General features: G+C 35.0%; 1 protein-coding gene across 1 annotated transcript in view; it reads left to right on the forward strand.

Annotated features, from left to right (window-relative positions):
- LOC149075771 (nephrin-like) overlaps positions 1 to 10,623 on the forward strand; it is a 219,275-nt gene extending 208,652 nt beyond the window's left edge. Inside the window, exons 19-24 of the mRNA XM_089243281.1 lie at positions 713 to 812; positions 2,231 to 2,349; positions 6,956 to 7,085; positions 7,343 to 7,515; positions 9,921 to 10,154; positions 10,405 to 10,623. Of these exons, the coding sequence (XP_089099407.1) occupies positions 713 to 812; positions 2,231 to 2,349; positions 6,956 to 7,085; positions 7,343 to 7,428 (435 nt within the window). The 3' untranslated portion in view covers positions 7,429 to 7,515; positions 9,921 to 10,154; positions 10,405 to 10,623. The remainder of the gene's footprint in view (positions 1 to 712; positions 813 to 2,230; positions 2,350 to 6,955; positions 7,086 to 7,342; positions 7,516 to 9,920; positions 10,155 to 10,404) is intronic.
- The last annotated feature ends 4,406 nt before the right edge of the window (positions 10,624 to 15,029 follow it).

Consider the following 15,029-nt stretch of genomic DNA (forward strand, 5'->3'; position numbering starts at 1 on the left):
TTATGGACATCTATCTTTTTTCAGCCACCTCGTCCATTTTGTCAGTTGTGGCCTTTGCATTTGTATTTCTATAAGAAATTCAAAATAATGTCTGATAACCTTGGAGAGATCTTGAATAATTGAATTTAGTACTAGTTCCAATATTGAGAAGAATTTTTATTAGTACTTTAATTCTAGTCTGAGTCTTCAATAGCAAGCATCGAAAGTCATTATTAATTAATATTTTATCGTCCAACACACATCACGTGCATTTATACAAATTCTAAGGAATTTTAATTGAATTTATATAAATTCTCTGATCACTGAAAAATCCAAAACGTGTTTGTTTCCCTATCAAATCCCTTCCAATACACTTTTGGGAAATTGCACGCAACATATTCTTTTGCAAAATTCTCAATTCCTACAATTTATTTACCAGAATTTTTCGCTTTTAAAGTTCGTGTGGAATAGGAAAATGTTCTGAAATTTCCGATGACAAGTATAATTCTCCGAATGAATGTTATACGCCTTATTAAATACATTTTATTAAAGGACATGTAAAGTTATATATAGTTTCAATTCAAAAATCGAATTTAAAATGTACAATGGATTCTGAGACTAAAACAAAAGTTACATTAATCCTTTGAAATGTGGTTAATAACATTATACACATTTATCAACATTCACCGTGGATTATAATGTAAAGTTTAACGTGCTAGTTTTATATTTTCAGGAACATTCCGTGTTCACTATAGAAGATGCCTTCAACATAGATATCATGAGCGGAAGGAGTCTGAGTTCGAACAACAAGGAACAGGAATCTAAACTTAATGGTATAGCGGAACTTTTATAGAAATTTATATAGATGAATATTAAAAAAAACAAAAAAAAAAACTGTATATAGGCTGTCCCAAATTGTTTGCGCAACAGATATCTCTGCAACCCTTTACTTAGAAACATACTTACAATTTACATACAAAGTTACATACTTTACATACATACTCTTTCTTACAAGGATGACGTCACTCTCCGCTACCATACGAAGGTTTTCTAACAACTGGCTGTTGCGAAGATATATTTTGGAAAGAGAGAAAATTCAACTTCGGAAGTAGAATTTTCTCTCTTTCCAAAATATATCTTCGCAACAGCCAGTTGTTAGAAAACCTTCGTATACTCTCTCTTACATACTTGCAAAAACCTTTTGAATAACGTGCAGTTACTCAGAATTTCAAAATTTGTTAAGGGGCCGTATACACACACATACATAAGAAAATAGTTATTGAAATATGGATCAAATTCTCCAGTCATTTACAAAAAATTTAAAAGTAAATTTAAAAGTATGACATTTTTTGTAAATGTCATACTTTTAAATGCAATATTTATCGAGATACCAAATATATAAAATCATTATGTATTGACAACTTATTACTGTGGGGGGCAAGTTTTAATTTGCTCAAAAGTTGCCATCTCTAGGAACTGTACACAAATAGAATGAATTCAATCATTTTTTTATTCACAATAAATAGCAGTTATTTTTTTTACCATTAAGGAACTTTAAACTCCATTTACTTTTCGCAATTTGTCAACCATACCCTCAATCATTGGCGATGAACGCTGTAAGCTTTAAACATTAAAATATCTCTTGATATTGCATTTAAAAATATGCAATTTTCTGTAAATTAGAGCTGCATTTGCATTTCACTAATTTAAATTTACTTTACATTGGGCCTACATATATAATTTCTACATTTCTAAATTCAATTGGTGCTGAAATATTCACTGTGCAAACAATTCGGGACAGTCTTTTTAGCCCTTGATTTATAAAATATGTCCGCGATTTTTTGCTGCCGGGTATATATATATTGATAAGCTCTTATTAACTATTTACAAAACAAAACAGTTCAATAAGTTGAAAGATATTGCATATTCGCTCGAATCTCACATATTACATGTAACTCTCAGATATCGTATGTTCCCCTTAATGGCTTTTAGATTGAAATACATCTCGACGCTTTTTCATAATATGACACAGAGAAATTCGAATAAGCATTTTTTTATACTCTGGTATCTTTGCCTTAAATATATTTGCCAATGTAAGGCAAAGATACCGAGTAGGAAAAAACGCTTATTCGAATTTCTCTGTTAAAAGAAATAATATAAATGTTCTGTTGCGATAGTAACGTAATATATTGCCTATCCATCTATGTGCCAACATTCTAATGATAATGTAAATAACCTATTTTGTTCTTAGGTGAAGATGGAGTAAGGGAAACACTCCTTGCAGAAATTCCGCCTTCTCTAGAAAAACCCAAAGATGATCGACCCGATATCCTGAGAAATGAGAAATCGGGCTCTTTATCTACAATAAAAGTAAGATGTTTTATTCATTTATGTTTTCGCTGATTTACATAATAGTTATAATAAATTTTGATTTATTAACACACGCTTCGTATACATGTCGAAAATTTGAAATCTCGAAAGATAATGATAGTTTTGGTTCATAACAGAAATAAAACATTAAACACTCTAGATATAGTTGACCTGTGAATTGTTCACAGACCAAAATCATGTTTTCCCGTGGTAATCAATGTAATATGAAATATGATTCGTTCCCTTGGGCTCCGAAGATTGCTTGTTTGAAGTTATGCAACAGTGCATTCAAGTGCATAACGTAAAATCAATTGAAATTATTGAACTCATTGAAAACATCCTTTTTACGGAGCATAAAAAGGCTGGAGCAAGACTTGGGATCTGTATTTTCTATATTCTCGGTAGTATTCCAGTGTTACATCGCTTCTAGGTTGTGAATATGATCAACGAATGTGTGTGTGCTGTATTTTTTGGTGGGTTTGAGCACCTGACGATGTTCTTTCACAAGGTTTTCAACCAAGCTTTTTGATTTTGATTTTAAAAAAATCACATAATTACAGTGATATGGATCAGTATCTGTAAGCAATGAGTTTCTGGTAAACTATTTTGGAATTCGTCCTATTGACGAGGCAGGCACGATATTTCCTACTCTTTCATCCGCAGCATTTTCTTCGCTACCGATAAACGGGATATTATTGAGATCTGATATTTATGGAATGGAAATCAGTCGACGTTTTGGTGTAGTTCTAGGTTTTCATCGGTGACTTCAATGTGATTTGCATTAATTGTTTCTTGTAGCATTTCATTTTGCATTGTTGAAGGGGTAATATTATTCTGATTAACACATTCATCATCTACTTCACATATGTTTTGCCTAGGGTATTTTTCATTCACCTTTGAATTCTCATCATCAGCACAACTCCTTCTGGGTTTAACTCACGCAGTCTTTGCCACCGCCTTCTGAAAAATTTTCTCTTCGGTGAATCCGCGTCTTTTTGTCATCTTTACAGCAATCATAAGCACGTGGGTATTCGTACATTACAAGACAAAAACGTTATCTGACAAAATGATGAAAATACTTGGCAACAAAGGCTGACACACTTGCTGACTGACATCTGCAGTGTATGAAGATTAAAAAAAAGCCTCGCGAATGGGGATTATACCGTATTAGATGCACAAAGAGACTAATCAGAAGATTTTCGACCAAAATCAATTGCGACAATGTTGGTAGTAGTATTATATGGTGAACGCGCCCTAAAATATATGGAGGGGTCAGTGTGACACCCCTTCCATCTTTCTAGATATATCCGTTCTTATCTGTGTTGCTAAAAAAGTCAATGAGAAAAGCTTTGGTGTACGATAAGAACATATTAATTCAGGGAAAGTCGAGAAATTTTAAAACTTTTGGTTTATTCTTATCGAGATATGGGAGTAGAAAGAGCACGCAGGATCACAGTAACCCCGTCTGTCTTTCTAGTGTTAATACGGAAGAAAATATGGGAGAAATAATAAATATGTATTTGGACATCAGTAGTATGGAATATTTCGTTTGTATGAGGAGAAGTGCTCTCATTATAAAGCCTACATCCAACTCATTATTTGGTGTACATAACGCGAAAATAAAAAATTGTATTTTATTGTTCAAAGTATGTAAAGAGAATTTGTATTGTCTGTATCCGCCTTTCCCTTTTCTCAATCCTCTGTCATGACTTGCATAATAAGTTTGTTTCCGTATGCTAAATTACGCAAGGGTACTTTGTATTATTATTATTATTATTTCGAATAGCTCTCGTGGATTTCGAGAGCGGTGGAAAAAAATGATGCTTGGGGGGATAAAATGTTTCCGAAAATATAAATAAAACCACCTTCACGGAACTAAAAGAAGACATAGGATACATAGGATATGTTATTCGCATTCGATGTCCTTATCCGATGTCTTGAACATACGAGTACCATCACATTTCGATACATATTTAATAATAATAATACAGCTACATATACAATACGTCTTAAAAAACACAATCATGTGATTTATTTTTATACATCATGTGATTTATTTTTGACATTTGGATTAAACAAGAAACATATTTTTACTAAATATTGAAGAAATATATATTATAGAAAGAAATTGTGAAGAAATATGTAAATATATTAAGAAAAAAAACTGATGTTGAAAGAGGAAATGACATTCCATTATGCATGCATGTATTCATAATGTATATATTACTGTAAATGTGATAAATCGGTCATTTTGCATAGTTACTGTCATGAAAAAGTGAAATATATTATAAAGGAAAAAAATTTAACGATGTTTGGGGAAGAGGAGAGACGATTAAAAAAAAAAAAACAATGCAAAAATGAATTTGGCCAAATAATAATGGTAGTACATTAAAAACATTGTCTTTTTATTATAGCCATCAAGGGCATAAATTTCTCATACAACAGAATGCTTGAGTGTTAATATGCATGGCATGAATTTTTTTAACATGTAAAAAAACGCAACACTAAAAAAAATGCAAGAGAGGATTGTGTTAATTTTAAAATGCTTCTGCTCTAAAGATTTAGTCTTTTAAAAATGGGTTTAAAGTGATTACGAAAATAAAAAAAAGTGATGAAGCGCTTCAAAAAAAAATATATATATAAAAGTGAAATGAGGTACCTCCGAAACATAGCAACTTGAGGTGATGATGAGTTCCCGGAAAAGTTACATTCCATTGGACGCGAAAGTTCATGACGACTACCCGCGGAGCGATCGAGCGCTGTTAGTCAAACGCGAGTTTTCCCGATAGGATTATCGTGGTGGTAAACTTGATGACCACTCGGAGATTCCGGGTGATTTTCGTAGACCGATCATTCATGCTGACTCTTCGGACGCGCAACGATATTCTGCATCACGACGGACGAATATACAATAATCAAAATTGCTAAATGCGTAGCACTCGTCATCATATCGTTTTTTTTACACATAAAAAAATCATCTATGGGCTATAGAAAGGTATCTTTGACGCGCAGAAATTCTGGAGTACAGAACCCCCTCCCCCCGAGAGGGGAAGTCTTCTCAGTCTTCTCTCCACTGGCTTATACATGGCGAGGTTTTGGTTGCCACCAAAAAATACAACGTCGTACGAAAAATACAATGTATGTATGAGTTATCTTGTGTAGTATATTATATATTATGATTTTTCTATCATGTTTACCAACGATGCGACGCTTGGGTAGTGTGCATAAACACCGGTAAAGGTGATTAATTCAGTTAAATTGAATGACCCAGTATAGATGTGCAACGGTGGTGTCCATGAATAAGATAGATTGCTTAATTTGAATATTAGCGCTTTCCATTTATGTCCAGTTAAGTTCCATTAAGTTCAATGGTATTTGACAATGTGAATGATAGAGTACAAAGAAAATAATATTGAAAAAGAAAATCAGAGATTTTTATTTTTTGAAATTTGTTTTGAAGTTTAAATTATCACACACCGTTGGTAATGGGAATGCGTCTCAATCGATGAAAAGCTAGAAGTTTTCGTGTGATTTTTGACATAAAATATATTCCGAGCAAACATGCCAAATATTGGAGTAAAACTTCAGCTTTGATTGTGATGTTCTCATATTTTACAACTCGCCATGTATAAGATATGAGAACATATTTGCACATGGTGCAAAACAGCAAGCTAGATTCACTCTTTGTTCTGAGAAAAAGCGGCATTATACTCTTTTACGTTCCATAGCAATAAACAAATCAGTCATTCTACTATCCACTATGTAAAGTATTATGATGATTCCATTATCAATTCTACTGGAGAAATTAAAAAAAAAAACTAAAAGAAATCGAGATTATATCATTTTATAACGGAACAAAAAGAGCTGTAGATGTGGTTAATTAAATATGAAAAATAGAATATTTGCATAACTGAAAGTATTTTTATAGCGATATTGAATATTGGTTTTACGATAATACAAATACAAGGCCACAACAGGCAAAGTGCCCAATGAGGTGGCTGAGAAAAAGATGCCCATAACAAATATGGATGTCATATGTTTAAAAAATACAGCATAAATTACAAATGCAATTATAAAAATTGAAAACTATATGCATGACAAAACATTTTGGTTGTCTTCTTATTCCTAAGTAAAAGATTGATAACTTCAACCATTGGGATTCGAACCCAAGGTTTGGGGCTCACAGCCTGATACGCTGATACCGATACCAATTCAGCTACATTCGAATTATTCATAATACATATATATATATATATATATATATATGATTGATTAGAATATCAACTACAGTTTTCAATGGAAATATTTATATTGAAAATAAATTAAATCTTAAACACACACAGTTGGGGTACTCCATTACCAAAATTTTTTTCTCTACTCAAGTTGCGCGTCCTCCTGAGTTCATAAATTACACTTACTAAACATGGGAATCGTGCAGAATTCCGGTAAAAATGATAAATACACAGTTGAATTGATGAAACTTACTGAGGATGCGTTGTTGAATATGTATAGTCACCGGTTTTTCACCACTTTTACCTGGATATATAGATTGAATTGCTATAATTTTTATAGATTTGTAAAATATTGTTCATTGATGTAATTCCAGGAAGTTCCAGATTCGTGTTCAACTCCTGCATCTGGGAGTCCTGAGAGCCCAAGATTCGCTTCGACACCTTCAGGATCCACTGGCTCTTGCCTTAGCGTTTACCACGAGAAAGTGCCTTTGAGATCTCTCGGTAAGTTTATTTAGAACATGTTTTATCAACGCTTTCATTTTTATATGATATACGGTACATAATTGTCGATTCATAAATGTTCATAAATTCATTTTTGGTTCATGAAATCGTTCTAAACCGTGATATCAGAAGAATTTTGTGTGCTAGCTGATTAAATCTACGATTAAATTTGACTCATTAAAGAATCTCATGAGAATGGTGTGTCAGAATTCGTGTATTCATCTTTTTTTTAACACATTTTCATTTGATTTACACAGATGTAGAAAATCCTGATCTCATGAAACTTCACCCCGTAATGGTACTGGGCAGAGTAGATGATTCATTCACGTTCAAAGACTCATGATCACGGCTACAAGAGGAGGTTTTTTTGGAATCAGGCCTTGCATTTGATAAAATACAAAAAGAATTGCAAATAGAGTAAAAATTTTAGGTGAGTTTGCATCAAAAGATCAAGATCTTATACATATCAAACTTGTCATTTATTATTCTACTATTGATTAGAATAAACGTAGAATCGTTGAGAGACCGAGTTATTAAGTGAGTGAGCTACTTAGTCACAGTGAACAAGCGATTGGGCGCAAGATAGAGTGATCAAGTGGTATAGTGGGCGACATTGTGAGTGAGTGATAGAAGGAGCTACCTACATAGTGATTGAGTGAGTAACCTGGGGAGTGAGTGAGCTCATTCAATCACTTAGTCACTCGATCATTCATTCACTTATACATTCATTCATTTATACATTCACTCATATCGAACTGTTGTCGGTGAATTTTTCCACACACGGTTTCAATGGTGGTTTCAGACATGGTTATACTTCAGTCATAATTTTGAGTTAATGTGATTTCACATTTAAAAATTGCAATTTTGGTCGCTCAAAACTGAAACCGAAAGTTGAACTTGACGCGGTGCCGTGGTGACCTTTATCCCGAAGTACTATTAGTTTATGGATTACCGTATCCCCGCACTAGCAGCATGCCGTAAAACTCGAAGGGCACCAGCTTTTTGACTGCTGGGGTCTGGTTCATTCCTGGCATACCCGGAAAAACAAGGTTTGATAAGGATCTCAGTATGCATGCAGTCAATTCAATAGATTTTTGAATGAAATTTCTCGGCGTTCCCAAAAATACGGGTATCCTCAGCATGTTTGTCTCCATCGCTGTTTTTAGCTTTGTCGGCGAATGTGGGGGATACGGTAGATGGGTCGAGCTAATTCACATAAGGGTCCACACACATACAGGGGATTTTAGAAACCCCCTAACTTCCAAGTCACATAACTTGAAAAAGTAACGTGAAAAAAGATGGAGCAAGTATAATTCGTTTAATGGGAGGGCCATTAATATTAAGGATGACCAATTGTAAAGTTAGCTACAACTTTCGCTAATAGACGGCGCCAACGGTCTTTTGAACAACTGGTGGTATTTTCGTTAGCAAACACGGCTCAAATCACATTGCGGAGGATTATAATTAGTTACCTTGCCAAGCACGGACGTGACAAAAAAGGAGCGGAGTTCAAGGCCACTTACCTTTATTGCCTCTATTACAATGGATACGCGTGTCACACGATTTTTGGTCGGCGACGCAGGGTAAGGTAATTAAAGTAAAAGATAATAAAAAGCCTTTGTTGGGCATAAAACCGCAAAAACCACAGCCAGCGTGTGTTTGTTCCGAACAATTACGGGATTTCCTTCATGCCGGCTGTGGTTTTTGCGGTTTTATGTAAATAAAGGCTTTTTATTATCTTTTAGTTTAATTACCTTACCCTGCGTCGCCGACCAATAATCGTGGGACACGAGCTTTAGATAAACCAGTGGTTCTCAACTTGGGGCCATATGGCCCTCTTGCGGTCCTGGGATATTCTGGGGAGGGGGTCACCGGAGAAAATCAGAAGAAAGGTTATCAACGACAGGTGGCGAAGTTAGTCATAAAGAGCTGTGAAGAAAAAAACTTTAAAAATGAAACATGGTTGAAAAATATTTTCAGAATTCATCAGATCCGTCCATAGAACCAGGGGCATCTTCACCCTTGGGTCATTGTGGGCATGCCCCCCGGGTCTTCGTGTCTATAATGGAGGGAGAAGGACTGCACTATATGGGATCTGGTACTATGACTTTCATATGTAAGAACAGCTTACATGTGAAAATCATAGTACCAAATCTAACACCAGCTTAGTATGGAGGGCCGAGAGCGCAACGCTTGATGTGTTGGGAAGGGCGATTTATTGTGCATGTTCGTTGGATCGTCCCGTATTTTACACGGACCCGTTTTTACCACATAATTTGACTCCTGGGAGAGATGATAATCCATCATTTGAATCCGTGCCTAGCCAGGATTCTAGAAATTCACCTGATTTATTAAAATTTCATTCATAATAAAAGAATAGAAAGTATCTCACTCTTGGATGAGGGTAGAGGGGGCCCTGGATAGGACAGGGTGGCCACGAGAAAAATATGTGATGTGTCGAGGGCCATGAGCTGAAAAAGGTTAACAAACACTAGGATAAACTGTTCCAGCTGATACAGCATTTGGGGGCTATTGATGTAAACAATGACCTTCAACTAGCCCCACAGAAAGAAGACATGAAATAGAACGACTGTGGCATCATCTGTTAGTTAAAATATTTAGAATTCTGCTCTTGCCCAACAAACATAACCCTTATTAAATATTTCTATCTATCTTCGTTTCCAAGTTATGCCATTTCAAAGTGAGCAGCTAGTTCTAAAACACCCAGTATATGAATTGAGTGGTTAAAAACAAACAAAAAAAATCTCGTTTTATATGAATGTGCACGTAAAATATGCAAACCACGATGAAATTTGATCTTTCTTTTACCTCCAGGGTCAGAATTTTTCTAATGTTGAAGCACGATATGAATTACAGTGTAATCCTCCTTGCCTAGAACCAACCCAAAAGATGAGGTGAGAAAGCGGACGAGAGAAACCTTTCGTCAAGGACAAGAGATTGTCGTCACTCGGACACGAGGTGTCGAGTTGTGGATGACCAAGTCAACCAACTTTTCTCCTATGATCCGGAACAAAACAACACGATTTTTTTACACACAGTGAATTTAACGTGAGTCGGGTTATGTAAAGAATTATTTATTTTGTTCAAGTTTCCGCATAACAATTCTAAAATATCTAAATAAAAGATCTCAGTCGTAAAATCAGATAAATTCAGATACACGGGAGCTATCGGATGCACCTGGGATTTTGTAAAGAAAAAAACCTAATATTGTATATTCATACCATACTGCGACAGAGTACGAATCATATTTTGAATACCAAAAATACCTCTCTGACAGGCACATATATTATTCTTGCAGGCAACATCCATTTCTCCGACAAGATGTCTCCGAGGGACGGTTTGAATGATTGCCTTGTGAAGAATCTGAATAAGAAAAAGGAACCATTTCTTTATCTACATCCAAATTTATACTATTTTACAGGAATGGAAGCATGTGAACATTTGTAACTTCTTTTATATTTCAAAACTGTTCTCTCGACTCGATGTATATATGTCATGAATTATTGTGAGAACAATTAAAAAATAAAACAGTTGTTATTTAAGAAACCGAAATTTCGATTCTACTATTACCACCATTTCAATATTTTTCAATTTCGAAACTGTAGCCCACTGTAAAATATTTTCTCAATTAAAATTATCCTTTAATTATACGGTGTTTCACTGAAACGTTCCGAGACAAATAGAAAATATACCGCCGTTCTTTTTCAAAATCCGGGTAAAATATGAACAATTGCCAGCAAAGTGAATCATTTTGTAATGATGGTTGATATTTCTAAGTCGTTATTAGGAGAAATATTAATATCGCAGATTATATTTTACGGCTACCGATTTGAAAAAAAAAAATTGAATTAGTGGAATTTGTGTCTAATTATATCGAAAGAAATTAATCGCTTAAGAATTCAATGAAAATTCGCTGAGACATTGGTGATTGAAATTATTAATTTTTGCTGCTTTTCTAAAATTCTTCAAATTTTTGAGACGGTTATTTTCATAGAAAAATGGCAAAACATTTCAATCACCGATATCTAACCAAATTTTTATTCAATTGTTTTGGGAGGAATTTTTCTCGATACAATAAAAAAGACGGGAATTCTAGTAATCGACATTTCTATTTCGTTTTTGTTTTAGGGGGTCGATTATATATGTGTGTGTGTGTGTATATATATGTACATATATATATACATATATATTTTTTTTAATTTTTAAGTTAAAATATAATGTTTCTCATAACAATAAATTTGGTAAATTCCACAATTGTATTAAAATTGCAGTTTTATTTGGTAATTCATATGCCACTAGTATTTTTAAAAGGAATCGTTTAATTTATTATTTTTTCTGACACTTTTGGTACAGTCATCGCTATATGATTGTGATAATACAAGTATTAACCCTCGAGTTCGCTAGTGAGAAAATATTTCGTGAAGGCACGGGTCGGGTGTCTCACAGACCCACCTATAAATATAGTTTATTTCAATTATTTATACAGATTTACTTAGTTATAATATTGATAAATTAAAAGTAATTTTTTTCGCTTCATCCTAAACGTAAATTAACCATTGGCAGCGATAAACAGTTCCTAAAACCTGTCGGTAAATGCATATGCATGGGGGACACACAGACCCAACCCTTGCACTCAAGGCATAAACGTTATTCATACTAAATTTTATACATGGATTTCTTTATAATTTTTTATATATTTTATATGTTACTTAATTACATTAATTATCATTATAAATAATTAATGATCCGGTCTTCTGGGGGAATCGAATGTCGGTGCCAAATTTTTCGCAGGAAACGGGGACTCTCCATCGCACTCATGGAACCTCTTGCTTCTTACTGAAAATTAGGTAACAATGATATCCGCAAATCGGGTTCATATGATTGTGATAATAAATTATATAATAAGTTGTGATAATACATTATATGATAAGTTCAAATTCATCGGAATTGATGATTGCAGCTTTCTTTGTTACCAAAATAGACACTGGATATGAAAATATATTCTGGACATGCAGAACATTGCCGCAGAAAATTTGAGAATTTTGCAGCGTTGACATGAAGAAGCGTTAAGTCACAAAGAATCAATATTTTAGTAGATAAAATAATTAAGAACTAATGCCAATATGTGAGATGACCTTATATATGTTTTTCCTGACACGAAGGTACAATAGAAACAGTGGCACATGACCAAAATGAATGAATGAACGCCAGAACTTCGCCACTGGACTTATCCCGTTGCCGAGATCTCTTCCAGCCCAGCTTCGTGGCAGAGTCTGGAACACTTTATTTTTTGTCAAGAAAAAACAAAAAAGCCATACAAAATTTTTACAATATATTTTCCCCGGACAATTGGGTATTAATGAACACGATGAACAAATTTTGTGGTGATTACAGACGAAATAGGATTGGGAGTTGGAGAAAAGTTGCGGGGTTTATTTAAGACGAATGAATGTACACATATTAGGATGGACGTATGTTTTAAAAGCAATTGAGGGTCCCCCATGTCATCTCATCTGTTATCTGACACTTGTCCACACATGACCACAGTAAAAGATTGCTACCGCAGGGAGTCCCACACCAAGGGGATAACGCACCAACCTCTCGGTAACTATAAAAAAGGGCTGTCGTTCGGAATCGGCGAAAAATTGTAGACCCCGGTCTAAATAGTACTAAAGTCGAGTTTTCAATGTCCACTCAGCATTTCGCAGTGTTAACAGGAAAATAAGAAATGCAACTTATATATCATATTCCGAGGACGGCAACATCATAGCGTCGTAGGTGCACTTACAAGAACTCGCTGTTGACCGTAGAGACACAATGAGCGGCGAACGCGGTATAAAGTATTGGAGATTGCACTCAGAACAGGATGTTTCGTGTATTTAGTTCACCACTCGAATCAAAGAAACAATTACACGCAAACTCTCGACCAAAAAATCAGATATAATCTCTGGCGACTCGGCTAATAGCCGGCTCCCCATGGGAGTAATTCTTAACAGCGACTACATTTTTCGAGAACCAGGATCACAAGACCGTGAAACAAAAAATGGCGACCAGAAAGTTTGAGAAATTAAGGGGAAAAAATAGGAGTTTTCTTGCTGATTCAATAGAAAGGAGTACATATATATGCATTGAAAAGCACACTGGACTACGTGCCAAGGTTGAAGTATGAGTCATGCCGAGGAAGGGAGGGTTGAAAGGCAACGCCATAAAATAGCGTAATTATTAATATTATACAAGACACAAGCAAGTTTAAACGTATCAGAAACAGTATTTTCAAAATTACAGAAAATTCTATTAATAGCATACAAAGACGACAAATATTATGATGAAATTAAAAGAGGAATAGGGAAAAAAGAAAAGCATCATGACATTTTACATGTTGGCAGTGGCGTCGGAGCCGGGGGTGCTGTGGGTGCTCGAGCACCCACGGAAGTTTGTAGAATGAGTCCGAGCACCCACAGAATTGATTCAAAAATCGAAATTTCCTACATGAATCTCAAGATGGGCACCCACAGATTCGAAACGCTTCCGACGCCCTTGCATGCTGGCCGGGTAGAAAAACCATTGATTTTACACGCCAGAGCATTGCCAAACCTACACCTCAATGTGAGCAATTAGAATACCATAACAATAATAAAAAATTCAATTTTTCAATATTACAGTATATCAGGCATGCATACCTTCAAACACAATGCCTAAAGCTCCAGGGGTCGCAACTTTTTACTTCCGACATGAGGAACTCGTGGAAAGGCATATCGAACACCACACTCATAATTTTGATGTCGTAAATGCGTGAAGTAGCATACGCACAAGCACAATCCGCCATGCATCTATTCGTTAGAAATTCTGTAGAGCAGCGTCTCTTCAACCTTTCCGAACCCAAGGATGAGCAAAATGTCGGCAACAAATTGGCGAACCAATCATATCCCGTATTACACGACATTCCTGTACTTTTGTTTCTTTCGACTTTTTTTATTCATTTGTCCCGTTTTTCGAACGATGCTCATTTGAATTAGTGCTATTTATTAAAATCGTAAGCAAAGAGATAACCTCCATTAATTACACATTTTATTATGGTAATTATGTCTAAACGTATGATCTCACTTAGTTGCCAGGTAATGAAAGTTCAGCGTTTTTTCCGTGCACTATTTTTCAATTCACTGCGATTTCCAGTAGCCCTAAAATACCAAACCATTTCAGAAATTTTAAAAACAATCGGTTATTTTGCCGACTTATAGTGGCAATTGGCAATGCTCCGTATTTTATCGTATTTATGACCCAAGTTTCCCTTATTTTTCCTCAAAGCGATATGGTCACTACTTTATTTGAAAAAATATGGTTTTTTTTCGTGAAATACATTTTGATTCACTATGATTTGTTGCTGGACTCCCACCAGTAATTTTAGCGGTAATTAGTAAGGCTGGGAATCGAATAAAATTTTTAACTGGTTAATCAAAAAAAGCAATCGATTAATCCATCGATTAACCGAATTTTAATCGAATATTTTCAAATGTTATTCACTCATAGCAAATAGTGTGTTGTGGTAACTATATAATATTAATTGATGCTATAAAAACATATTCTTTTCACGCATCTGTTCACTGAATACAAGTACAAATACAACGCCACAACAGGCAAATTGCCCAACGAGGTGGATGACTTAAGAACATCATGGATCCCCGAGCCATTTTTTGGAGGCCCTACCTACTACTACTACACCACACATGCACCCCCCCCCCCCGCGGAACCCCCCAAAGAATCAGTACATGCGGGAATGTGTGTGTACGTGTAGTGAAACCTGACGTGAAGTTTTTTGTTTCTCTGTAATGCTTGTTATGTGTAGTGCTGCCATCTGCCACCAGATTTTCTAACTATGAGTGAAGTGTTATGATTGAATGATTTATCGTTGTAGGACTGTTGCTC

Source organism: Pholcus phalangioides, unplaced genomic scaffold (genome assembly GCF_987345545.1).
Source record: "Pholcus phalangioides strain wild (caught in Gottingen) unplaced genomic scaffold, Ppha-v1.0 ptg000015l_1, whole genome shotgun sequence".
In the NCBI taxonomy this organism is placed as follows: Eukaryota; Metazoa; Arthropoda; class Arachnida; order Araneae; family Pholcidae; genus Pholcus; species Pholcus phalangioides.